The sequence below is a fragment of the Denticeps clupeoides genome, chromosome 16, assembly GCF_900700375.1.
Source record: "Denticeps clupeoides chromosome 16, fDenClu1.1, whole genome shotgun sequence".
NCBI classification, from domain to species: Eukaryota; Metazoa; Chordata; class Actinopteri; order Clupeiformes; family Denticipitidae; genus Denticeps; species Denticeps clupeoides.
The window spans coordinates 19,731,628-19,759,561 of record NC_041722.1 but is presented as its reverse complement, the minus strand read 5'-3'; the positions used below and the strand labels follow the sequence as shown (position 1 = coordinate 19,759,561).

General features: G+C 44.9%; 2 protein-coding genes across 3 annotated transcripts; one reads left to right on the top strand and one right to left on the bottom strand.

Moving 5' to 3' along the window:
- Positions 1-721: 721 nt before the first annotated feature.
- Positions 722-6,847, bottom strand: fbxo3 (F-box protein 3). Its single transcript, XM_028956605.1, has 11 exons — positions 6,732-6,847; positions 6,095-6,184; positions 5,798-5,961; positions 5,590-5,704; positions 5,196-5,400; positions 5,039-5,084; positions 4,884-4,968; positions 4,261-4,383; positions 3,842-3,957; positions 2,789-2,979; positions 722-1,554 (listed from the first exon to the last, which is right to left on the bottom strand). The coding sequence occupies exons 1-11, from the start codon at positions 6,821-6,823 to the stop codon at positions 1,423-1,425; spliced, it is 1,359 nt and encodes a 452-aa protein (XP_028812438.1). The 5' UTR covers positions 6,824-6,847; the 3' UTR covers positions 722-1,422.
- Positions 6,848-10,857: 4,010 nt separating this feature from the next.
- On the top strand, positions 10,858-26,832 carry syt13 (synaptotagmin XIII). Of its 2 annotated transcripts, none has more exons than XM_028957204.1 (6): positions 10,858-11,380; positions 14,635-14,845; positions 16,291-16,431; positions 18,450-18,751; positions 24,384-24,510; positions 24,790-26,832. In XM_028957204.1, exons 1-6 carry the CDS (start codon positions 11,213-11,215, stop codon positions 25,092-25,094), a joined length of 1,254 nt encoding a protein of 417 aa, XP_028813037.1. In that variant the 5' UTR covers positions 10,858-11,212; the 3' UTR covers positions 25,095-26,832. The 2 variants fall into 2 exon arrangements, with proteins under 2 accessions (XP_028813037.1, XP_028813038.1); XM_028957205.1 differs by having other exon boundaries at positions 10,861-11,380; positions 16,294-16,431.
- The last annotated feature ends 1,102 nt before the right edge of the window (positions 26,833-27,934 follow it).

The following is a 27,934-nucleotide window of genomic DNA, read 5'->3' as shown; positions in this document are numbered from 1 at the left end:
TCTGTGGACGGTGATGGTCGGGGGTTCAGAGCAGGATTACAGCACTGGGCCCGGAGTGGAGACGGGGGAGACGGGAGGGTCTGGGTCCAGCGCCTCTGAGCGGACGAACAAAGGGACATCAGCCATGATACAACAAAGGCCACTTGAGAAGCCTCTGGCAGCGAGAGGAGAAAACCACAGTGGCAATAAAGGCTTGTTGTAATGACGGCCGATTTCACACAAAGGCGGGTGTGTGGGTGCTGAACAAAAGGCACTGAGATAAACATATTTTGCAAATGAAAGAATATCCTTGTGATTGAACTGCGGTTATTCATGCTAATCGGCAGAACTCTACTCTGGGCTGAAATGATATTAATAAATAACTGATACGCTTACAAAAAGAGGATATAGGTCACATTTTGAAATGGTTAAACTTTTTAAAAACACAGTTTAACAAGCTTTGTGTTATGTGAGCAATATTAATATGCACACCACCATGCATCACGGCTGAATTAAATTCAATATCTCTGTGTATTTGTATGAATATGAGTTTGGTACATGCATGTGAAAATCACCGTTCAACATCACTTTAGCATTTAGTGTTTATTTACCTGAAACATAAAAATCCATACACAGATTTTATATAAAAGAAAAAACACTGGATACAGAACAAATCAAGAGGAAAAAAAAAAAACAATCACCAAAAAACCAACCATATTTTCCTCATACATTTTATTTAGACTTTTTTTTTTTTTTTTTGCAGAAAGTAGAAACAAATGGCGGAAGTTTCTATTGCACAGCTTTATCATATAAAGTAAACCAAACCAAAACAAAGTCCAGTTCCCCATCCACACATGAGATGAAGGGCTGCCCTGAGTGGGCACTTCTCACCCCCACTGGCCGGCAGTCAGGAATCATGCTCAAATAAAACCTGCACCGGCGCTCATATCGCATCTACCGGCCCTTACGAGCAAGACAGCTGCACGGGGCGGCGCGATGAGGACACGTCGCACCGGTGGGCTTCAGGTTAATGCTTAAGAACGGCTGAGAATCGCCGATAAAAGGATAAATGAAGGGTGGTCAGTCTGCGGGCGTGTCCAAGGGGCTGAGATCCGACCACAGAACAGACCAAATCACTTAAACACAATGCTTTTGTATTCATACAGATGTGGCATGATGGTTTATAAGCATCAACGTTCTGGCTTATATCATCTCTTCTCCATCTTACGCCGATAAAAAAAAAAAAAAAAAAAAAGCTGGGAGACAGAAGAGGAAAAACATACGCGGTAAATTCTATCACAACGCAGTTCAAACTGAAGAATATTACAACATATGAAGCTTTGCGCATCACGGCGACCCACCCCGCTGCGCATCAGTGAATTTGGGTACGGCTGCGAAGTCGGACACGAGAGGGAAACGCGCAAGCGCTCCGCACCGGGGCAGTCAGATGTGGCGGGTGCAGCGTCCCGAGGCGCCGGCCATGTTCAGGCCCCGGAGCTCTCCCTCGTCGTAGTCGTCGGTGTCTGAGGAGCCGTCCTCGTTGAAGGTGCCGATGGAGGCGCTGTTTGCCGAGCTCTGCAGCCAAACCAGAGGAACACTGAGTCAGGCAGGAACAAACGTAAAAAGCTTCTGAGACAAAACAGACCAACTCATTTATGAGTTCCTTTTCATTTAAACCTAAGAGTGAAGAGTCACTACTAGAGCCGTCTTGCATGTTGACGTAAAAATATACGTCGGGTACTTTGGTATCGCGAGTGGGTGGGGTGAAGGATGCCAATGACATGAAGAGCCAGGCTCCAAAACCCAGGACACTGTAAAATCCCAGCTGATGCTTCGGGCTACTGCTGGTTCTCTGTGTAATATATGACTATATATCATCACCTTCAGAAAATATTTGCAAATTTACCTGTGGTAAAGTCGCCTGCACTCTCATTCGATCAGATCAGGTGATAAATGAAATCACATGACTTTGTGACTTCAGCAATATATGGTTAAATTTTGGTTTCCTTATGTTTTCAACATATAATTCTACATTCTTCTGGTTCAGGAAGGACACCATGGTGGCTCCTGGCTTCTATTGCTGATGTTTGTTTGAATAAAATTTAAGCTTACTTTCCAAAGTTTACTTTGGTAATTGTATTCTTGCAATTGCTCTAAGAAAGTACTCTGGGTGACCTTTTTATTTTTCATTGAATGCTACTTCTGACAAGTTTACTCTTACTTGAATTTTATTTTGTAATTTTAAGAGCAATGAACATGTATAGGAATGTTAAGAAATTTCTGTTTTTTCATTCTGATATCCCAAATTAGTTTGATAATCGAGAATCGAATCGATTAGGAAACAAATGAATTGTTAGATGCATTGAAAAAATTATCCATAGATCAATCGTTAAAAAAAATAATCATTTGGGACAGCCCTACTCACAAGGGACCAATACAGCATTTACCAGACGCCCTTATCCAGAGCGACTTACAACCAGTAGTTACAGGGACAGCCCCCCCCTGGAGACACTCAGGGTTAAGTATCTTGCTCAGAGACATGATGGTAGGGAGTTTGGTAGGGGTTTGAAGGCGAGTGTGTTACCCACTAGGCTACTACCACCAGGATAATTGGCTGATGACTATGACCTTCAGAAACCCAACTGGGAGATTTTTGGAGATGCATCTTACAGAGTGTCTCCACCTCTGTACTGGCGGTACAGAGACTGGAGAAATCTCTGTTACTGAGGCAACGTTGTCACTCGTCTATCTGTGGAAATGTGCCGAAAAAAAGAACAGGATCTACTCCAAACAGATGTTGAAAGCTCACCATCCGCACAGACGACTCTCGGAACTGAGGACAGACCATGTGGAAACGGGGAATGGTGACGTCAAAAACCTCCTCCTTGTTGTTGAGTCGGTGGAAGGTGTAGTGGCCCTCCATGTACTCCGAAGTGGAGGAGAAGGTGGTGCAGCTGGCGTACTCATGGACTTTCCCTGGGGTCATCACCGGGAACTCGCCTGAAACACACAAATGTTGCTCACTACAGAGCTGAAGATCGTGAATTCCTGAATGTGGGCTGCACAAGTAGCCTTGCTATAGTAGTCAATTAACCTGGAAATAACTGAGAATAGAGTAGAATTGAACAGAATAGGAAAAATGAATCGTTAGATGCATCGTAAAAAATAGTCACTAGATTCAACATTTAAAAATATTATTTGGGACAGCAATAACTTACTTTTATTGTCTTCTTTAAATTGCTCTAAGGAAGCTTTCATTTTTATTTTTTATTGAATGCTATTTTTTATTAGAATGTATAAATAGCTATAATTAGTCAAAGAATGTGGAAATAACTGAGAATTGAGTCAAATATAATAGGAAAAATTGATTGTTAGATGAATCATAAAAATAAATTGTTTGGGACAGCTCTAACTTAATGAAAATGTGACAGAGATCATTTAATACGAGTTCCCCCAGCCTGTCTATGGTCCTGCAGTGGCTAGAAATGGTGATAAGTGTAAAGAGTGTTCTCGTCCTCATTAGCATTTAAAGCTACAGACACGGTGTGTCCTGGGAAATCTCATTGTGGGACTGGATCAAAGTGGCTGTAATTCTGCACCAAGGCTGAGTTTCGGAAAGAGACTCAAGATACAGTTTTAGGGGACCAACAAGACCGATATAAACAAAATTTTCATGTCGGGGGGACCTTTAACCGTGAGTGTCTCCAGAGGGACTGTCCCTGTAACTACTGATTGTCAGTCGCTCTGGATAAGGACATCTTACAAATGTGTGATATTATGTTTGCTGATCTCACTGGGAGCTTGTATTCCAGCGTTTTGACTAAAACGTCCTGTTATAAACAGCACTGCGTGGGACACCTACCAACAACACCAGGGCCTCGTACTTCCTCCACATTGCCGTTGGTGTTGGTGATCTTCCAGTAGCGGGTGTCTAGCTGGCAGGCATTCTCTGGTAAGGCGTCCTTGGCCATTTCGATCCTACAGGAGGCGGAATCAAGTGCACATGGAATAAAGCAGAAATAACTTTTTTTTTTTTTAAGTAGGTGTGGTTAACGGCACTACCTCTGACCACATAATGAGTCTTAAAAAAACCCACCTGGCAGACCTACAGCATCCTTCATCTCACTGCTACAATCAACCTCCACATCTTGATTTGAGAGCCACTACCTCGCTTCTATTAGCTGCGTGTTAGTGAGGTGCACTCAGTTGGCGCGAATCAGTCACGGCGATGGAAAACGTGGGTGCAGATGGTGAAATCGTGCAGAGTCAGACCCGCATTACCTGATGCGGTACGTGAAGAAGAAGTGCGCGGGGTTCACTGAGCTGAGTTCCGGCAGGAATGAGGTAGAGACCGAAACAGTGATGTCCCCTGTGGTGGCCACACACTGCTTATCGTGGACATACCTGGCCACGCAAAGAGAGACACATTTCATACAATATTCAGAAAGCACAGAAATACAATGTGCCACATTGGAAAATTTTTCTAAATGAGGGTATTTTAGGGCTCAACATAGTCAACAGTGACACAAACAGCAACATGCATAACATTTGGCTGGACAGCGTACAGCTGGAAGACTTACATTTACATTTACAGCATTTATCAGAGGCCAAGGACGCCTTACCAGCTAGACACTACTGGAAGATCACCAATACCAATGTGGAGGAAGTACGAGGCCCTGGCGTTGTTGGTAGCGACTTACAATCAATAGTTACAGGGACAGTCCCCCCCTGGAGCAACTTATGGTTAAGTGTCTTGCTCAGGGACACGATGGTAGTAAGTGGGATTTGAACCTGGGTCTTCTGGTTCACAGGCGAGTGTGTCACCCACTAGGCTACTACCACCCTTGATTCTGAGACTTGATTCTGGTTCAGAAACTGGGCTGTGGGGACCAGAAAAAACATACCTGAAAATCTGGTCCCGAATGATGGGATACTCGCCACTCACTACGTTGTGGACATACGAGGTGAACCACTCTGTAAAACTGGACCCTAAAGGAAGGAGTGTCGCCAGGTGAAACACTGCAAAACACAGGCACTGTTGATGTTCTCTCCCGCTTACCTGTAATGAACATGTCAATTGCTGATGGGTTTTGGGCTAGCTGGTCCTAACACACACACACACACACACACACACACACATAAACAGAAAGCAGAACTTAGTGCAAGACCGCCCTCTACTGGTGAGGATGAAGAGAGCGGGAGTGAATGCAGCCTACCGGGCAGTTGTAGAAGATCTCGCTGCGGGCGCGGCCCTCCACGCTCTTCAGCGCCAGGTACTGGCTGAGGCCAGTGTGGAAGCAGAACGTGAGCGGGAGGCACTGCCTCATGCCCTTGCGCTTCTGGAAGCCTCCGGCTGCAGTCTCGATGTCCAGCAGGTCCTCGGAGCGGTAGTGATTGGACAAGGCCATGCTGCCCATCAACCTTGAAGGAAGAGTGTTCATTAAGACGAAGAGAATAAGCATGAATGTTTTAGGTAAGAGTTCTTACCTCTCCGTAACACTGTCAACTGCACATACCATGTTTATAATTCATTTAACGTATAGTTTATACATGAATCTTTAAAACATTCCTTCATGTTGATCTCATTTGTACAGGGTTCAAAGTTCCTACCCTGGCACCACCAGCTTCTGCCCATTGTGTATCCGGTAAGAGCAGCGGTAATCATTGGGCAGTTTGCAGCCAATCTGGGCCTCAATGGCGTCCAGTTCCTCCTCTTTAGCTCCCTCTGCACAGCGACAGTGGCACAGGGACGTCATACAGTAAACCTTGGTAAATGACGTTATATTCGTGCTCTTCCACGCCTACGCCCCCTATTTACCTTTGAGAGATGCAATCATTCTGGGACATTTCTGCTCCAGGTATGCTTTAAGGTCGTCCCAGGCTTTCTTCAGTGTGCTGTAGTGGTCAATATACCTACCAAGGTCAGCGTAGTATTCTTTAAAAATGTCCCTCCAACCCTGGCCCTTCTGGACTTTATCTGACCTAAACAAGTACATAAAGAAATATTTTAATTATTCATTAAAACACGCATGCCACAATACATTTGGTCCAAAGTAAATCCTAATATTGAAAGTGCGATTTTTCTGTTGATGCAGAAAGGAGCTTCGACACGTACTCTGTTAACAGCCAGTACTTCTGGCAGAACCGCTTCCACAAAGGGTTGTGCGCTGACAGATCGCTCAGCTGACGGCTCGCCAAGCTGCAACTGACGAGGGGACAACATTAACATTGCAGCACCGTGCAAAAGGTCGCAGGTGAAGCAACTTTATTAGCGTAACACGAACACTCTCCGAGCAGCGGCACGGTGCTGTTCTCCATCTGTAGAAATCTGTCGGAGATCGTCACAGTTTACAGCGTTGGGACTTTTTAAATCAGCATTATTTTTATAGGTTGACCCTTCCTCGCCTATTTCAGAGCTTCTGTTGAAACAGCCAAAGATGAAAGACCTGCTGACCACAACCTATTTGTCTGACAACCGTCAGATATTGGTGCTAGCGGCTGCTTGTAATTAAATGACCAGGCATCTGATGCTCGACGACACCGCGTTACACTTCGGAATGAGCCCACGGGAAATGAGACACGACGAGGGAAAAAAACGAACTGCTGCAAACCCAGAGTAAACACAACATTAGCGAACTAGCGCAGGGCTAACGTTAGCCGACGAGCTAAAGCGCCCCGGATTCGTCCGAGCGCAGAATTCCATGAAATGACCCCGCCGCCAAGTACTCCGTGCCACGTCAGCCTGAACTTACTTGATCAAGTCCCTAAAATCAAGAAATGATAAAATTAACAACAACGGGTCGGATGGAAGGCTGTCCAAGCTCAGCACCGTGGCCGCCGCCATCTTGAAACGTGACGCGCACGACAAGCCCCGCCCACTTCTCCTTAACAAACAACGCGCACGTGGGTCGAGCTGTCAGGCCAACAAACACACATCAGATATGAAAAAACCGTGAAAAAGCTAATAATAAATGGGTAAAACGGGAATCTTTACTTTACAATAATAATAACATCTAAATCATTCGACAATAATGATTATTTATAGTAGAGGTTTAAAGACATACAAGAGTTTTAAGAAAATACACATATAGCATGTACACAACCACAGTCTTGCATTCAGCTTGGTGTCCAATGGCAATGGTGCTTCAGGCAATTGGATCATAATGAATCATGAGAGAGATCAGACCTTCATGGGTTGGACTGGGTCTATAATTGTGAAGGGTCGAATGTCAGGGAATGTCAGGTCATCATGGGTTTTATTTCCCATTTACAATAAAGAGGTCTTCAAAAGATCTAACGGTTTTAAAAACATGTAAGACCATTATATGTCGAATATGTTGTGAAATGCTTATAAAGCCATGCAAAACAGTCATCATACTTCATACTTTGCATGGTTTCTGTTTCGTTTTTGGAGAATGTGCTACTCCAGTAGCACATCCAGCACCATCGTCCTTAACACGGGGGCTCCTCAGGGATGTGTGCTGAGCCCCCTTCTCTTCACTCTGCTGACCCACGACTGCACTCCGTCACACTGCTCCAACCTCTTCATCAAGTTTGCGGATGACACGACTGTGGTGGGACTCATCAATAACAGGGATGAGTCTAACTACAGAAGCGAGGTGAGCCGCCTGGCCAAGTGGTGCGGAGACAACAATCTCTCCCTGAATGTGGAGAAGACGAAAGAGATTGTAGTTGACTTCAGGAGAGGAAACACTCAGCATGCTCCTCTGACCATCAACGGTGCATCTGTGGAGAGAGTGAGCAGCACCAAGTTCCTGGGTGTGCACATTACCGAGGATCTCTCCTGGACAAAAAACACCACTGCATTGGCCAAGAAAGCACAGCAGCGTCTTTACTTCCTCCGCAAACTTAGAAGAGCAAGAGCACCAGCCCCCATCATGCACACATTCTACCGAGGAACCATCGAGAGCATCCTGTCTAGCTGCATCACTGTGTGGTTTGGAGCCTGCAATGCGTCCTGCCAAAAAACTCTCCAACGCACAGTAAGAGCAGCTGAGAGAATCATCGGTGTCCCTCTCCCCTCCCTCCAAGACATCTACAGTACACGCCTCACCAAGAAAGCCCTCGGCATAGCAGCTGATCCCACCCACCCAATGCAAACCTTCTTCAGCCTGCTGCCATCAGGGAGGAGACTGCGGAGTCTCCAGGCCAGGACCAGCAGACTGAAGGACAGCTTCACCCATCAGGCTGTCAGGAAGCTTAACTCCCTCCCGGCTCTGCCCCCACTCCCCTCACTCCCCTCTTCTGCTCCACAAACTTTCTGAACTCTAAATCACACTGACCACGCACCAGTCACTCTGTGCAGCTCTGGTCTGCCATCTACCTCACTTTCACTTCGTCACTTTAAACTTAAAACTCTGTTGCACTATTGGTTTTTGCACTCTCCTGATGTTGCACTCTCCACCATGTGCCCTTATTTGTATATGGTGTTTTTAAAATTGTATATTGTGCCTTTCTTTTTAAATTGTATTTATACTCTGTATTCGTTACTGTTACTGTTTTTGTATTTAATGTTATTTTTATGGGTCAGAGAGTAACGTAATTTCAATTCTCTGCATGTCCTGTACATGTGGCAGAATTGACAATAAAGTTGACTTGACTTGACTTGACTTGAATGTCTTCGCTGTTGTGTCTTTTCCCCTCTCTGCCACTAGATGGCGCTTAATGCTTCTCTTTGTTGAACCTGAGTCAACATGGTCAACCTTTTTTTTTTTAAATCCCCCTGTGGGTGGAGTCTGAGAACAGACCAACAGCTACATGTAGGCCAAGTTGTTACATTGAGAAAATGGAGAGCCCTGGACATGTCTTGTTAGACAAACCTTCTTTGTCCTTTTCATCCATCTCGAGATGATCAGTCGCTCATGGTGATTTGATGGCGCACAGCCCCCAACCCTTGCACACAGGGTCAGCAGGAGCTGGCAGTGGTTTGGATCAGTGGGCAGAAATGGCGGCATTCATGCTTTCCCCATCACGGAACGCTGGATAAGTAAATTACTGACTCAGCCTTGTCCTGTTCAGTGACCTTGTAATTAAGGTTTCTGTTGTCCTTAGCAAACCATTCTTCACCACAGCATAAAATGGCAAATGAAGTCACATTATGGACCCCGCAGGCATGTGACGTCACCTTTTTGGAATGAACAGACAGTGCGGAAGAACACAAATCTAAAAAGTTTGGGGCCATTTTAATCATCAGTCAATTAATTATTTTGGACAATTTTACAATCAAATTGTAAAAAAAAGTGCAATGACACTCACCACTGTTATTTCATAAAGTTGCAAACTTTTTTTTCTTTACACGATTGTCGCTGTATGCAGAGTCATAAACACACACGTCAAAATGCTGCCGTGAAACCACATTACATGCTCCATGGCTACAAAACACCACAGCAAACCTGAACTTACCAGACACACCGTTGAGCAGGTTGAAAAGGTTCTGCAATATTGTGTTAGAAGATAATATCAATGAGGTCTGTTCATCAAGAATCTGTTCCATAAAGTCTACCTGGCCTGAAACAAGTTTAAGAAATTTTGCCTTTTGCATTCACTTGAGTCTTGCCTGATCACTGGATCTCCAGGAGCAGGTGGAGACCTGAGTAAAGGTCCTACGACCAAAGGCCGCTGAGAGCATCCAGACGTCTGCCGGGCAAGCACAAAAATCGCAGACAGACAGTTCAGATCTCACTTCCCCTCAGATCTTGGTGGATTCGAAAGGGAAGGGTGTGTGTGTGCGTGTGGGTTAAGTCGGGTTTCAGGGTGTGGGGGTGTTTCCATGGAAACAGATTTCCTTCTGTATTAAAGTTGGAAGCATCCAAAATAGAATGAGTTGATACTCTTTGTGGCCTTGCTGAGGCAGACTGATTCATTTAGCTGATGTGAATACCATATAGGTTTCTTTCTATCTATCTATCCATCCATCCATCCTTCCATCCATCCATCCATCCATGACTATATAGATTAAGGCTGTCAATCTATTAATTAATCACACATTCACTCGGGAATGAACGACTTTTAGCAATTGGTTGCCACTCTTGTGCTCCTTGCATAGCAGACCCGCCCATCCTCAGGTGTGGAAATCGATCGATGTGAGCGTACAGTGAACAAGACGGAAAAATGTTTCACATCGCAGAGTAAATTCGGAATACATTGCAGATGCATGGTGATACATGGCGTTGTTGGAACGCCTGGGTCTGGTCATATCTTGATGCTTACTTTGTCATTCATGTGGTAGTAGCCTAGTGGGTGGTAGTAGCCTAGTGGGTAACACACTCGCCTATGAACCAGAAGACCCGGGTTCGAATCCCACTTACTACCATTGTGTCCCTGAGCAAGACACTTAACCCTAAATTGCTCCAGGGAGACTGTCCCTGTAAATACTGATTGTAAGTCGCTCTGGATAAGGGCGTCTGATAAATGCTGTAAATGTAAATGTAAATGTAAATGTTGCTCGCACGGCTGTTTGTCACCGGAGCGACGAGTGACTTGCCGTTGCATCAGAAACGCCGGGGGTCCTACAAGCAACAAAGCTCTCCACCAACTGTCAGGCAGGGACTGGGGATGCGCCGCCAGCCGGGATGTGCCAGCGAATATTCCGGTGAGAAGGACGGTTAATTCATGTCAGCCACACACAGGGACCAGACACTAATTCCTCACTAATTCCATTTGCTGCGTTTAATGCGAATGCATCCTGCAGCTGCCGGTTCCTGGAATAAATGCTGCATTGCTACAGCAGATGGAGGAATTTCTCATTCATCTCTGCGTCTGAGGATGACTTTCTGTGGATGAGCTCCAGTTTACTCCAGGGACCTGGAGAGGAGGCTGGAGCGCCGCCTCTGACGTCACGGCTCCATTACACACGACTGGCTCATTTGGATGGAGAGGTGGTGGTGGAGGACATCAATAAAGGCCCCCCTCCATTCAAGCAAAGGTAGCCAGTCCTGGCCCGGCTCCCCCTCTCCACCCTCTCTCTCTCTCCCTCCCTCCCTCCCTTCCTGCAACGCTCTCGCTCCAACCCTCTCTCTCTCTCTCTCTCTCTCTCTCTCTCTCCCCACTGGATTCATGTGAGGAGACACTCCTGCCGTTCCTCCTTCACGGCTCACGCGCTGGCAGACTGGGACGTTCTCCCGCCGCCTTCCTCGGATGAGTGGAGCACAGGCGGCGGCTGAAGCGCCACCAGCCACTGGGAACTGAGCGCCGGGTCCAGGACACACCAAGCATGATCTTCTCCATGGCCGCCGTGCTGGGCGCCACCCTGGGGACGGCATCTGGCATCCTGACCCTCTGCGGGCTCTCCTTCCTGTACAGGTCCTGCAAGAAGGGCAAACTGGAGAAGGGGGACAGCGGTGACCCCGAGAAAGCCAGCGTCCTGCACTCGCTGCAGCAGGTAAGCCCCAAATCTGACCTCTACAGGAACACAATGTACCGTTTTAGAAAAGACCACTTTTAACTTGAAGAACTGTCTAAAATATGGATCAGATGAAGTGTGTCTGTGTGTGTTGTTGGTCGAGCAGTTCCCTGCGAACTGGAATATCCATCACCGAGATCGGGAAGTCCTATTTTAATGAAGCAGCACCGGGGGTCCCCTTCAATTTCCTGTCCCCTGTAATGACCAGCCGGGACTCGGCCGTTCATCTAGACGGGCGTCTGGGTCACGAGAACACGAAAGCTGAGGAAATATTGACCCGGCGTGCAGTCATGCTGGTTTTACACGCTGTCAGTCTTGACCCGGCGTGCCGAGATGATTGGCTGCGGCTCATTACCCATGAATCCGCTGGGTGGTTATGTGGCCCAGATCGGAGGCGTCTCCTTCACTTTGCCAGGGAGAAACAAGCATGTGAATCATTTCTTGATCTCAGATAAAATGAGATGTTCATTGAGAGGTGCCTTCGAAACCTCTGTTAATAACCCTATTTTAACAGCCTCTACAGATGGGTTCTTTATGTGCCGTTAACCCATTTGGGGTTGTAATGTCCTTCATGCATGCCACACTCTTTGTTTGGCAGCGATCTGTATTCTGCCTCAGCTCCTCTCATCTACATCGGCTCTTGTAATGAGAAAACCTTCAAAAGCACCGGCGATGGTTTCCGGAGATAAGTGACAATGGAGCCTGAGTGGGGGGGGCATTGAAAGCACAGCCAAACCAGAAGCCTGATAAGCAGTAAAAGTGTCTGGTTGGGACCCAGAGGGACTAATGGCCCCGTTCTTCCAAACAACGTTCTTCCTCTCTGAGGACATCTGTGGGCTGAAGGGCTTCCAGGGCTTCCGGTGGCACTCCTGTAAACTACCAGTTCCACCTCAGTGGAGCTGTGTGTGACAAGCGTCTTACAGGAGTTGAGATTTCCCACCTCTTCTGTGGCAACCTCACTATTTGGCCCCATGGGCCCAAACGTAGATTTGGCCTTGTGAGGCTTTACCTATATTGATTCATGCCCATGTACATTTGAAACTGTCGCATTATATTTACATTTGAAGCATTTACCAGAGCGTCTTACAATCAGTAGTGACAGGGACAGTCCCCCTGGAGTGTCTTGCTCAGGGACATGATGGTAGTAAGCCTGCTTTGAACCTGGGACTTTGTGGTCTTCTGGTTCAGAGGCGGCTGTGTTGCCCACTAGGACACTACCATCCTTTTGCGTCACGGTAAATAACAGAAATGATGCCTGTTCATTAATGACAGATGGACTGATGGCATCGCTGATGGTTTGTGTGTATGGGCGCGTCGGGAAATGTGTGTGGTTTCTGCCAGACGCCGAGGAAAAATGTGTGAAGTTCACTGAAATTTCTTCTTTAAAAGGTCATTCCTGCCCAATCTGAAGGTCGCCGCCATATGGCTTGCCGGCCGGATGATGGCTTAGACTGAAGCAGATGAATCACATTGTTGCACAATCATTCCGAATTCGGCAACCGAACCTTTGAACGCCAGACAGGTCTTATTTATAAGAGCTTGACTTAAGGGCCCTCGTTCCGAACACAGATGGTGGCTGAGGATGGGGGCATGACTCACATGCAGTTCACCCACCCGATGAGAGCCTACGTCACGCTCATGGGCACAAATACTAATGATACTAAATAGGATTTTCACATATCTAACATGCATATTCCAAATGTAAAATGTTAGTTACTTTTAAAACACTTGACTGTAACATGGGAGAGAAGAGACTCAGTTTCAGAGGGAATTCATAACGAAACGACATGATTCACGTTTCCGGAAAACGTGTGCTAATGAGGCGGAGGAGCGTCGCTGCAAAAAGACTGAGAAGGCGCAAGTCGGTCCAGACTGTCTGGTCTGGTCTCGCTCTCCTACTCACTCCCCCTCCTCCATCCCTTCCCATCTGCTGGATGGTGGAAGAGAACGATCGTGAGAAAAGACTGCATCCCGCCGGTCTGATCTCCTGATAATACAGCATGGGCTGCAGTGCAGGAGCCCTGACAGCTTGCTCGTGCTCCCAGACCTCGCTGGGAAAAAAGAAATATTCATAAAGAGCTCCTCTTCTTTACCGTGAGAAAAAAAGAGGGATCTTTCAGCCCCAATTACGGCATTTGGGGTAATGATGGACGACCGAGCACCTTTAATTCATTCCCTTTCATGCCGCGCCAGACTGCGTGCCCTAATACACGACATACATCAAAGCTGAATTGTGAAGCTGTCTGCTTCCAGGGATGTCAGGGTGCACGCAACTGCACAGAAAAACGAATGCAGCCATAATGTTCCTGCTGTACATAGGGAACTTCTAGTATCTTTACAGCTACATCAGAATATCACTATGCAACTTACATTTTTAGGGCTGATAAAAAAAAAAAAAAAAAACATGCCATTCATTTGACATATTTAATGATATTTAGAATTGTTTCTCAACCCAGAAGTCACTCTGTAGGCAAGTGTTAATTACATTCACACAACATTAATTTATTATGTAGTGACTGTAAATGAAGCTGGTTTTGGATCCTGTTTGGTTTACATTTATTCAACATTCAAGATTTAAGATTCAAGATTGATTTATTGTTATATACTGTGTATTGAAATAATATTTCACACAGACCCCCCCATAGTGCAATCATAAAAGAAAAAAAAAAAACATAAATACACACTAAACTAAACTATACAAACTAAAACTAAAACTTGTACAGGTTTCTCTATAGGAGGAAAGTAAGAAGAAGGACGTCACGAAACGGGGGTTTAATACATAACTGACACACGACAGGGGAAACTTCACCAGACAATGACCAGACGGCAAACAGACATAACAGGGCAGCTTTATACACTCATGATTATACGCAGGTGAACAGGATCAGAGAACATTGCACAAGACTAACATGAAACTCCGGTCCGGAGTAACCCCTGCCGGACCGGATCATGACAGTTGGACATATCAAAACAGGACACACAAAGGCAAGACAAACATGTGCAAAATGTGCAGGAATGAGTTGAGATGCGCAAAAACCAGGTGCATCAGGCTGGAAGTGTAATGTTATGTTCCTGATCCATTGCCCTTGGTCTATGGAATATACAACAGTCGTTGCCTGACATTTGTTATGTCCACCATGGTAATCAGAAAACTGTCCAGGATATTATCGATGTATACATTATTATTTCGTATGCTTGGTCACTATTTGATTTGTGTGCCCATTCTCCTTTAGTTCTGTGTGGAGAAATCCACAGAGCCCATCCAGCCAAAGCCACTGCTGAAGTTCCCCAGAATCTACCGGCCCAAGCTGTCCGTGACGTCTCCAGAGGTCATCAACTACCCCGACCCCGAGAAAGCAGGCAAGCCCTCCCCTGTCCAGCAGCCCGACTGCAGTAACCAGGCAACCGAGGGATCCGAGGATGTCTTTCCCGTCCCCAGGCAAGGTAAAAATAAAGAGTCCGAAACATGCATTCTTACGTAATAATGATCATGGGTGAAGCGGTTCAGTAAGATGACGAGGGGTACAACCATGAAATGCTTTGTTGGTGATGCTGATGCTGAATGCTGCACAGGCAGCTGGTGGAAATACACGGCTAGCAGCAGAATTTTGCATGCAAAGTGAAAGGTTTTACTGGACCCAGATTTACCGAGGCTCTCCGGTCCCATGAGGAGAGCAGAGCACCGCGCGAAATACTCCGCGCCGTCCTCTCCGGCACACACAACGCTCTCCCTGATTATGGCTCTCGAACCACTTCCGTTTACTGGACTGCAACAGCAGATGCCCCTGCACTGGGAGATAAGAGCCCAATCAATGACAGAAACCCTGGTCCTCTAATGACTTTGATCGACACAGGATGCTTATTGGGAAATGTAATTACCACTGAGTATGTGAATAGTGTGTATGATAAACTTTATGTCAAAATGTCAGTGTGATTTACGACCCCGCTGTCAATGTGGAGAAAACGGTTTAAGACCCTTCTCAGCTGTCGTCAGGTGATGGTGACCACACATACAACATATATAAAACTCCCGTTCTTCTGTGGCAGGTGGTGAGCCATGTAAATGCAGAGAATTGATTATTGCCGGGGGTTTATTCATTTCCACACGCTTTTATCCAAACACCACACCTCATTTCTTACTCCTTGCATGGGACCTAAAGGTTTTGCTTATGATCCACTAAGTTTAAGAAATAAATGCCATTTATAGATAATTTTTGAGCCCTCTGATAGAGACCAATGTGACTAATGTTTTTTGGCCTGTTTTTAGGCAGAGAAAGGGAAACATTTCTCTAGGAAATAATTTATTTATTAAAGAGTGCTTATTTATTACCTTTTCGCTGGGTCTGGATCATTCACTTTAGAGTCAACTTGCCATAAAACAGAATCCTTTTCAGTGCTTATCATGGCCACCATACGTTATCGAGATCTTCTGATGTTGAAGTGAAGTGATTGTCATAAACCCTGTCAGATGGGATGGGGTGGCAGGTGACCAGAAAGGGGAGAAGGGTCCACATTGACAGCATAAATCAATCAAATTGACATTTAGACATAAAGTTGATCATACATACTAACATGCTACTTACGTGACTCAGTCTATAAGCCTCCAAACATGACAACCTGCATGACTACTTATATGTAGCTAAAAATACAGTCGCATCAGCTTCCCTTATGGATTCATAATTGCTCCTTTTCTTGTGTAATTACTGCACAATTACATAATGACTGGGTGTAAACAGTGATCAATTGCACATGTATCACTGACAGAAATAGAATTTAGAAGTTAATTTTTATTCTTATGGATACATTATGGCATCCGTTTGAATAAAAAATAACACCTGACTGGGGAATAACTCACAATTATTCAGTCTTTTCTTCCAATTCCGCACCAGCAGATTCTGCCGATGAGACCCCGTGTACCACAGAGCTGACCGGCGGAATGACGACCAGCAGCTCCATCATCCACCCCAAGCTGCATTTCTCCCTGACCTACAGCTCTCAGAACAAAGAGCTGCACGTCACCGTGATTGAAGGTGAGCTGGTCACCGCTGTAGCCAAAAGACCCACTTCCGGCTGGACGTGGTGACCAGGACTCCCACATGTCACTCCTACCTGATGCATCACGTTCATGAATATTCATGAACTTCAGAATCAAAAAGGATATTCCCCCGGGAAAAAGGGGATCACCAAGAATACACTGGAGCGGAAACATGATGATTAAAGCTTTCTGTTCTAATCTTCACAGTTGCTTCAGCCCAACAACAGTCATTTGCACAGCCTTTTTAATTCATATTCTAGAAAACAGATGGGCTCTTTAAATATACTGAGGGTAGGCAGTCGGTGCAGCTGCAACATCTTTAAAAACGTCACTAATTGTCACCGCAGCACCGGACAAGGAGGACGCAATCGCACGATTCCAACACCCTCACGGGGCAAAAGGACGAATGCAGGCACAGGGACTAGTATTTATACTAACAACACAGCCGAAAACACTGAAGGATCGCAGTGTCACGGTCTACATTGCATGTCCATTATGATGCTACTTGTCCATTTGTAGATCCCTGAAGCTTTAGCCGTTTTGGTGTTGGTGGCTGTGGTGAACCTTCTGGTATACTAATCTCCAAAACTGCCGTTCTCGTGGGTGTTCCTGGTCTTCTCCCCCCTCACAAGGCTTTGGAGCTGAAGTCTGTTTTTTTCTAGATGGAGGTTTTGGGCTCCTGAGGTTACGTACTGTGGGGCTGTCATTATCTTCCCTTCCAGCAGAGGGGGGAAAACTACTGAGAAAATATAATTAAGTAAATGTATCTTTACTTTGCTTAAATTCTACTCAAGTAAAAGTACCCATCTAAAAATCTACATGAGTAAAAGTAAGAAAAAAAAAACTTGATTTAGAATTTACTTTGAGTATTCAACTTTTAGGTGGTATAAATGTACAAACTACGTTCAGAGCCCCCCATAAAACATACAGTTGGCCACAAAAGTACCATATTCTGAGTAGTATGGTCCAACACAAACATTACAATAAAAAAGAGAAAATAAAGCCAAAATCAGAGTATCCAAAACTGTGAAAATGTTCATTGATTCCTTATTAACAAACTGACTTCTGATATAAGAAATTAAATAAAGTGCCCTGCCCCACAGAATACTGCAGCATTAGACTATAAAACTCTGGAGCAATGCAATGTATGGAATACACAGGGGAAAAAGCACAAGAAAGTATTCACAGAAATAAATACATTTTCCCCTCATACTTCTACACTCAACACCCCATAATGGCAACGTGAGAAAAGTTTACTTGAGGTTTTGGCAAATTTATTAAAAATAAGAAAAAACTGACCTGCTCTTTGCCCTGAAACTCAAAAGTGAGCTCAGGTGCCTCCTGTTTCCCCCGATCATCCTTGAGATGTTTCTGTGTCTGTGGAAATACCAGTTGACTGGACAGGATTTGGAAAGACACACGCCTGTCTTTATAAGGTCCTACAGTTGACGGTTCACGTCAGAGCACACACCAAGCATGAAGTCTGTAGACCTCCGAGACAGGATTATCTCGAGGCACAGAAACAATTTCTGCTGCCTTGGATGTCCCAATGAACAAAGTGGCCTCCATCATCCTTAACTGGAAGAGGTTCAAAACCACCAGGACTCTTCCTAGAGCTGGCCGGCCACCTAAACCGAGGGATCTGGGGAGAAGGAACTTAGACAGAGAGGTGACCAAGAACCCCATGGTCAGAAGAGAACCTTCTAGAAGCACAGCCATCTCTGCGGCAATCCACCAATCAAGCCTGTATGGTAGAGTGGCCAGATGGGAAAAAAAACGTCATTTGTGTCAAACAGATTGTGAATTTGTTATAACATATAAGATGACTTACTCTGTGCTTGAAGCGATGCTCGGAGAAACATTAGTAGAATAACGTGAAGACGCAGGGGTACCGCAGTAAAAGTACTTGAGTATTTAAAAAACTTAAAACCGTTCGAATTACTTTGCAAAAAACGAATCAAGTACAGTAATGTGAGTAAATGTAATTGGTTACGTTCCACCTCTGCCTACCAGCGGAGCACATCGCCACAGACGCAGGCTGTGAGGGTTACGTGGTGGGCCTTCTGAGCACGGCCAGGGACCAGAGGCAGGCCCAGACCACGGTGCGCCGCCTCACGGCCCACATGCAGTGGGGGGAGGATCTGGTGTTCCCCCTGGCAAACGGGTACAAGGTGGAAGGAGAGGTGTCCCTGTCCCTCCAGAGCTGTGACCGCTTCTCCCGCAACACCAACCTTGGCACCATGAGGTTCAAGCTGGCCGACGTGGGCATGATGTCTGACGCCGACTGCTGGGTGGACCTACAGCCACCCAAACAGGTAATGCAGATGAAGTAGTTTAAAGCTATATACAACTTGTACTGTGTGAGTTCTGTTCACTAACGTCAAAATCAAAGTGTCCAAAACTGTGAAAATGTTCATCAAAGTAACAAACTTACTGCTTATATTTACATTTACAGCATTTATCAGACGCCCTTATCCAAAGCGACTTACAATCAGTAGTTACAGGGACAGTCCCCCCCCTGGAGACACTCAGGGTTAAGTGTCCTACTCAGGGACATAATGGTAGTAAGTGGGATTTGAACCTGGGTCTTCTGGTTCATATGTGAGTGTTACCCACTAGGCTACTACCACCCATAAATAAAGCGTCCTGCCCCACAGAATACTATAGCATTAGACTGTAAAACTCATGTTCAGTTTGAGCAATGTAATGTATGGAAAAGCACATACAGTGCATCCAGAAAGTATTCACAGCGCATCACTTTTTCTACATTATGGACAGTAAGGGAAGCTGTTCAAGCTCTTTCCCAAAAACCAAAGTCAGCAGTGTTGTCTGATACAAGGACCAGTTTCCCTCAGCTATGTTTGTTAGGACACGTGCTACAAATTTTAAGTTTTGAAATGCTGAACAATGTTGTCAATGCATGTTGGTGTTGGTAGTGGGCGTGGTCACGTTCGCTGGAATTAAAGCACCTGATAACCTGCATGTTGGTGTTGGTAGTGGGCGTGGTCACGTTCGCTGGAATTAAAGCGCCTGATAACCTGCATGTCGGTGTTGGTAGTGGGCGTGGTCACGTTCGCTGGAATTAAAGCACCTGATAACCTGCATGTTGGTGTTGGTAGTGGCCGTGGTCACGTTGACTGGAATTAAAGCACCTGATAACCTGCATGTTGGTGTTGGTAGTGGGCGTGGTCACGTTCCCTGGAATTAAAGTGCCTGATAACCTGCATGTTGGTGTTGGTAGTGGGCGTGGTCACGTTCGCTGGAATTAAAGCACCTGATAACCTGCATGTTGGTGTTGGTAGTGGGCGTGGTCACGTTCGCTGGAATTAAAGCGCCTGATAACCTGCATGTCGGTGTTGGTAGTGGGCGTGGTCACGTTCGCTGGAATTAAAGCACCTGATAACCTGCATGTTGGTGTTGGTAGTGGGCGTGGTCACGTTCGCTGGAATTAAAGCGCCTGATAACCTGCATGTTGGTGTTGGTAGTGGGCGTGGTCACGTTCGCTGGAATTAAAGCACCTGATAACCTGCATGTTGGTGTTGGTAGTGGGCGTGGTCACGTTCGCTGGAATTAAAGCGCCTGATAACCTGCATGTCGGTGTTGGTAGTGGGCGTGGTCACGTTCACTGGAATTAAAGCAAACACGTGAGTGAATGGACACGTTTTTAATCGAATCAGATGTCTTGCGTGAGAGTGATGCTGAAAATGTGAGACCCACACCAAGGTCCCACTCGGACCTTGACAGCTCTTTGTTCTCAGATGATCAGAGGTTCCTACAATGACACGGTGAAGCATGCCATGGATGCGTGAAAATGTGGCTTCAAATTCTTACATAATTATTTTACTAATAGAAATACTACTACATTTCTACATTTTTTATTGATACCAAAAACTGAAATATATTTTATGACTGCAGTAGTCAACTCTTCAGTGCCTCTCAGATTTCACAATTACATGTTTTTTGCACTCTTGCACTCTACTCCACGTCATCACATTATGCTCTCTGCTCATGCATTTTTAAGCATGACAGTAATGTAAAACTGTACAAATTTGTGTTATGCAGCTAATATAACACGCTTTCACCATCACAGAGGTGGAGCCGTGACCTTTCAGACGAATGCATCCCTGCGCAGAACGTGCAGAACTCAAGGCCGCCATTGAATGAGGGTCTGACGTGAGCAATGATGTGTTCAGCTGGGGTCTATTTTAGCGAACGCGTCCTGCTGAGAGCGTCCAGACGCTTGTTTCCCATTATGAGTGGCTCTGTCACCTGTGAAATCCTGGGAGCCATCGTGAGTCACGAACAGTTGGGAACTTCATTGATCAGAGCTTTCCGGGTGGCCAGGAAACAAACGTGGTAGAAACATTAAATTGCAAACAGTCCTGAATTAAGATGCTGCGCACACGCTGAGCCCCTGACCCTTGACCCCATCAGTGGTTCTTCATGGACGGACGGTGGTGCTGTGCGTAAGACATTCACAGCCTCCCCCTCCTGCCCTGTCTTCTTCCATCCTGTCTGAGCAAGCGAGAGCCTCGGAGGCAGGACACAGCAATCTGCGTCATCAGAGCCTCCACAGCCGAAGACGCCGGCCTGCCAGGAATCACAAGTATCTCTGGGACTGTGGGGGAACACGCGGAGGCAGATATGAGACGTAGATTCGGTGTCAGATGAAATATTGAATGGGGAGAGGAGGTGGATGGGGGAGGGGCGGTTGTAGCTCAGCGTGCCGGAGGGAGAAGATGACGTTGATGGTGGCAACACAGCATCCATGAATTATTAATCAGTGTGTTAACAAACACAGACACAGGGAGCAAATGGAAGAAAAGAGGGGGGGCTAGCAATAATACCCACACACACAGTCAAAATGTATTTCTATCATGCACGATAGAACATATAGGATATGTTCCTGCTTGAATTAAATTGCTGATAACCTGCATGTTGGTGTTGGTAGTGGGCGTGGTCACGTTCACTGGAATTAAAGTGCCTGATAACCTGCATGTTGGTGTCGGTAGTGGGCGTGGTCACGTTCACTGGAATTAAAGTGCCTGATAACCTGCATGTTGGTGTTGGTAGTGGGCGTGGTCACGTTCACTGGAATTAAAGTGCCTGATAACCTGCATGATGGTGTTTGTAGTGGCCGTGGTCACGTTGACTGGAATTAAAGCGCCTGATAACCTGCATGTTAGTGTTGGTAGTGGGCGTGGTCACGTTCACTGGAATTAAAGTGCTGATAACCTGCATGTTGGTGTTGGTAGTGGGCGTGGTCACATTCGCTGAAAATTAAGCGCTGATGGGAGTTTTTAGTAAGATGCGTGAAAGCTGTCAATCATACATACAGGCTACGCCCCCTTTTATATTTTGTTTATAAAAAATAATTAAAGTTCATGAAAAATATATTTATACATGGGGTAGCATAACAAACTCTCTTATATCCATTCATCCAGTCTTCATGTACTCGTACACACACACACATTCATTCACTTGTGCTGTCAGATGCTTCTCACACACGTTCGTGCCACACGCGCACTGCGCACGCACATTCTTATTCAGCAGCGGACGCGCATAATTCAGGCTTCATCGCCACCTTACAAAGGATTTATGAATGTGGCTGTAAGCGGCCTGGGAGGGAAGCCATGGGCGGGGGAACACAATGCATCACAGGGAACAGAGCGAAGAGACGCACAACATCACCGCCAAGTCCACTTGAGCATAAGAATAATGCAGCTGCTGCTGGGCTGAAATGAATCGGGATATTTATTTCCCCCCAATGGTCCCGTTCTAAAATAAAGAAGGCAGATTTTACTCCTGCTGCCGTTTCCGTTTGTAAATGTCTGAAGAAACCAATCAGTAAAACCATAAAACATTGAAGGTTGTTGGTAGCCTAGTGGGTAACACACTCGCCTATTAACCCAGGTTCAAATCCCACCTACTACCATCATGTCCCTGAGCAAGACACTTAACCCTGAGTGTCTCCAGGGGGACTGTCCCTGTAACTCTGGATGAGGACGTCTGATAAATGCTTTAAATTAAAAAAATTATGTGCTGTTATCTGCATGTTGTAGAGGAGGAACTAACTCCCTACCCAGCGCTTTTCTGTTGATGTGCAATTATTTTGGACATTCCGAAGATGTTTGAAATGGGGAGGAGCCTGTATGCATGACTGACAGCTCTCACACCCCCTGCTTTCTCGTTCTGGACAATTTAACTCCCCTCCGGTCAATACATGACACGCCCATGTGTAGCGCAGCTTCCATCTCCACCCTTCCTCCTCCATCTCTACAGTCCTAATACCCCTTGAAAACAGACACGACCACGCCCGCTACCAACACCAACATGCACATTATTTTAATCCTGATTCCAAGTGTTCTAACTGGTGAACAAGTGAATGTGAAACTTGTCTAGAGAGCAGCTGTGACATCTTTGACACTGCATGTGAAAATATGCTTTTAAAGAAGAGCTCGTAATTCTGTAGGACAGTTTAATAAGCATATCCAACAAGTTCAGCCTCAAGTCCACTGCGTTGGGCTGGCTCCTTGTTTCTCCGAGCCGCTCATCTGATGACGGGGTCTGTGCCTGCGGGACTCAGAACAGGTGGCTGGAAACGATTTCAATCTCGTCCCCATTTGTCGTCCTACTGACCTTTCTGCGCCGCTGTGTCCTCGTACCAGAACCTCCCCCACCTGTCACGATCGCTCCACAGATGCAGTTTAATCGTGTTCAGTGTGCTGTGCAGACATCAGTTCACATTTACGGGCTAAAATGAGAAAAAAAAAAAAAAAAGAATAATAAAAAAAAAAAAATTATGTGCCTGTATGTGTGGCTCTTATTTGACTTTCTACTAGCAGCAAAATGTGATACATTTTGAAACCCCGTCCACATGAAAACGCTTTTCCTTCAAAATCAGTGTCCACATGAGAGCGTTGTCAACCACATGGAGACATAGAGAACTTCCAGAGCGCTGTTTTAACCTGTATGTGGCGCTGTAACTCTCGCCGCTCTCCTTGTTCGGTGTCTAGTTGTCCCCCGCGGTGAGCTAAACATGCCGCGTCTTTTCATTCAAAATAGAGAGAGCGTAGAGAGGACGTCTTGTAGCTGCTGCAGCACAACCACCAACGTGTTATCCGCCATTGTTGTATTTAGGACGCGTTCGGGGTTAAAGGTCAGGTTGGAGGTTGGGCAAACACATCACCGTTTTCCAAAAAAAAGAAATTCACCCTGGAACCCGGTTTACAAAATAACCGTTCTGGGTCACTTGAAACGGCATGTGGACACGACGCCAGATCGGACAGAAATGTCCCCGTTTTACAGAAAACGTGCACGTGCACATATATCATTTTCAGGTTAGCGTCATAATAACCACATTCACAAATATTGTACAAATATTCACAAATATTCTTTATTAAGGATACACCTTAATAAAATGGGAATGGTTGGTGATATTAACGTCCTGATTGTGGCACATTAGTATATGTGAGGGGGCAAACTTTTCAAGATGGGTGGTGACCATAGTGGCCATTTTCAAGTCGGCCTTCTTGGATCCAACTTTTTGTGTTTTCAATAGGAAGAGGGTCATGTGATACATCAAATTTATTGGTAATTTCACAAAAAACAATGGTGTGCTTGGTTTTAAAGTAACTTTATTCTTTCATGAGTTATTTACAAGTTTCTGACCACTTATAAAATGTGTTCAATGTCACCAACCATTCCCATTTTATTAAGGTGTATCCATATAAATGGCCCACCCTGTATTATTACTGTTCACATGAAAAAGTGTCATCGTTTACCGCAGGTTTGAATGAGTGAGAGGTGCTGCGGTGTTCCGCGGTTAAATGTGGTGTGACATTTAACATGTGGAAGCGAGTTCATTCCACGTGGTTGGTCTGGGTTCGACCGTTAACTCCAACACTGGCTGCTGCCGCACTAACACGACGCCTCTCCTCCACGCAGCGGGACGCGGCCGCCTCTGCTGGCGAGCTGCTGTTGTCCATCAGCTACCTGCCGGCGGCGAACCGGCTGGGCGTCGTGGTCATGAAGGCCAGAGGGCTTCCGTCAGACAAGCTGAAGAACACCATAGGTGGGTGTGCAGCACATGCTGCACAATGATGCACAAAAATACACGCAGGTCAGAGAGAATTTTTTTATCGTCTAGTTCCCAGTGAGCAAGATAAATCATCACAATTCATGTTGGTGCGAAAGGTGCATAAAGTGCAGCTCAGATGGGTCTTAATCATAAAAGAAAATTTTCAGTCTTTAATACATCTGTGCAACATCTCATATAGACATATTCCTCTAAAGAATAGCAATGTTTCTTTTATTTTTCATAATTATGGGATTATAAATAATCCATCCCCAGACCTGTCGGTGAAGTTGGCCCTCAGGCACCAGTCCACCAAGCTGAAGAAGAAGCAGACGCGGCGCGTCAAGCACAAAATCAACCCGGTGTGGAACGAGATGATGATGCTGGAGGTGCCCCGCGAGCTCCTGGCCAAGTCCAGCCTGGACCTGGAGGTGCTGAACCTGCTCAGACCCGGCGAGCTGGAGTCCCTTGGCCGCTGCCAGCTGGGCCTGCAGGCCTCGGGCACCGGCCTCCAGCACTGGCAGCAGATGCTAGACAACCCGCGCAAGCAGATCGCCATGTGGCACCCCCTGTTCGCTTGAATGCTGTCACTTAATGAAGACAACCCACATTCTTCAGGGAGTTCATGGACATGTGACACTAGTAGTAGGAGACTTGAGTTCTTCATTCTTCTAGACAGAGCATCAGGGAATTAAACTCCCAACTGTACCGATATTTCATGTTAAATGTCTACAAATCATGGCCACTCTATAATTAATTTTACTGTGATGATCTCAACTTAGTCAGAAAAGTCAAGTCTGTACAAAAGAAATTGGATCCTGAGTCTGCAGAGGAACAATGAGAGTTGATGTCAAGTGTGCTGGTTTTGGAGCCCTTCCCATAATGCAGCTGGTCACGACTTAATTCCCAAGACTAGCCCTGCCTTCTAAAAAATGCAGAAATTAGACAATGCAGATGTAGAAAAGTGGACAACTGACTATTTTATTGGTGCATAACATCATAGAGCCAGAGCTGAACGCCTCATTAAAACCAGCCAGCAGGGGCACTAGACCTGCCTCGGTTTCACTTTGCAGACACAGATCAGACACATCTGGAGCTCCCATGAAGATAAGTGTTCTCCTGGGCGTATGCCGATAATGCAAAACACCCAGGACAGGGAGCCCAGTGACACCGAAAAAATGTTTACTGCTTCAGTCTGCCACCACGTCGCAGAACCAAGATCGATGCACAACAGAGTTCATGCAATCACAATGGCAAGTTTCTCCAGTCCATGGAAAATGACAAGATTTGGGCATTTTAGCTCAAATTATGGCCCTTCAAGCATCAGTCCGCTCTAATATCATAACTAATGCAGTTTAGACATGGCTAAAATTCCTAAAGTAGCAATTAATTGTAGCACTGATCCCAATCTCTCTGGAAATATTCAATGAAGCACTATAAAATTATGGTTATTCTGATGCGAATGTTGAAAATTTTCCAGGCATTAAGCCTGCTTTACACCAAAGTCCAATCTGCTATGAATGTGTTTCTAATGTGACATTTATAATATGAATTCATATCATTTTACTATTATATAAATGTCTTGATTTAATCTTTCACACTTACTAATTCACTAGTCAGAATGCTTGAAAATATACAGATCCCTAACAAGCAGTCCCTTCTTGTTCCTGTTTGTTTTAACTCAAGAGGATATAAATCCATAAAATGAATGTCGTGTGCAGAAATCATAATCATTGGCTCGACTCCCTGAAACTTGAAAGAAATTGATCAGCTCGCCACCGAAACACGTCAAACCTAATCAGGAAAAAAATGTGTTCAGCCACACCCTCGTCCCAAAATGGGAAAACTGGGGAAAAAAATAGCCGGATCTCGGTCTCCTGCAGCATCCCTGCACTCTCTGTACATATCTGTACATATGTGTTACCTATTCAAAGATACAGCAATATATACAGTACATGAGGTGTGTTTTTATTGTAAAAAGCAGGTGCCAGCGTATTACAAAACCATTTATAAGTAGGCATATTATGTAAGACAGTGACCTAGATTACAAAATATTAAAAAAAGAAATCAATGTATGCCTTATGATTACATATCCACTCTATTTTCAGGACGTTTGCTGATTCCGTTCTGTTTATGTTGTTAAATCCCAGCAGTCACATAGTTGTACAAATTTGCATAATGCTGCATCGTGGAATGCTGAGATTTTAAAGAATCTGTCCAGGTGCTCCGTCGGCTCACGAGGTGCTTTGCTGTAGCGGTGTGTGTAACAGTGTTACCAGCAGCTGTGTGCAATAAATGTGATTTTCACTCACAATCATACTGCATGGTTATTGTTTGTTATATTATTTCTTTGTCTCAGCTTGAACATGAACGTGTGCTGTGCTGCAGTGTTTCACAATGACAATCACATCACATTCACTTTCAACATTTGCTTCCATGTGACCCACACACTGCAAGTCTGCTTTATTGTCCTCTCACCATATACAAGTACACAGAGAGACAAGACAATTGGCAGCAATGACATTATATCTGAGTGTGGATGTATTTAGTATAGAGTGTACATGGTATATTATATACTATGATAATAACGGCAGTAGTAGAGATATGACATTATATCTGAGTGTGGATGTATTTAGTGTAGAGTGTTCATATTATATAATATACTTTGATAATAACGGCAGTAGTAGAGATATGACATTATATCTGAGTGTGGATGTATTTAGTATAGAGTGTACATGGTATATTATATACTATGATAATAACGGCAGTAGTAGAGATATGACAGTATATCTGAGTGTGGATGTATTTAGTATAGAGTGTAACTGGTATATTATATACTATGATAATAACGGCAGTAGTAGAGATATGACATTATATCTGAGTCTGGATGTATTTAGTATAGAGTGTACATGGTATATTATATACTATGATAATAACGGCAGTAGTAGAGATATGACATTATATCTGAGTGTGGATGTATTTAGTATAGAGTGTACATGGTATATTATATACTATGATAATAACGGCAGTAGTAGAGATATGACATTATATCTGAGTCTGGATGTATTTAGTATAGAGTGTACATGGTATATTATATACTATGATAATAACGGCAGTAGTAGAGATATGACATTATATCTGAGTGTGGATGTATTTAGTATAGAGTGTAACTGGTATATTATATACTATGATAATAACGGCAGTAGTAGAGATATGACATTATATCTGAGTGTGGATGTATTTAGTATAGAGTGTAACTGGTATATTATATACTATGATAATAACGGCAGTGGTAGAGATATGACATTATATCTGAGTGTGGATGTATTTAGTATAGAGTGTACATGGTATATTATATACTATGATAATAACGGCAGTAGTAGAGATATGACATTATATCTGAGTTTGGATGTATTTAGTA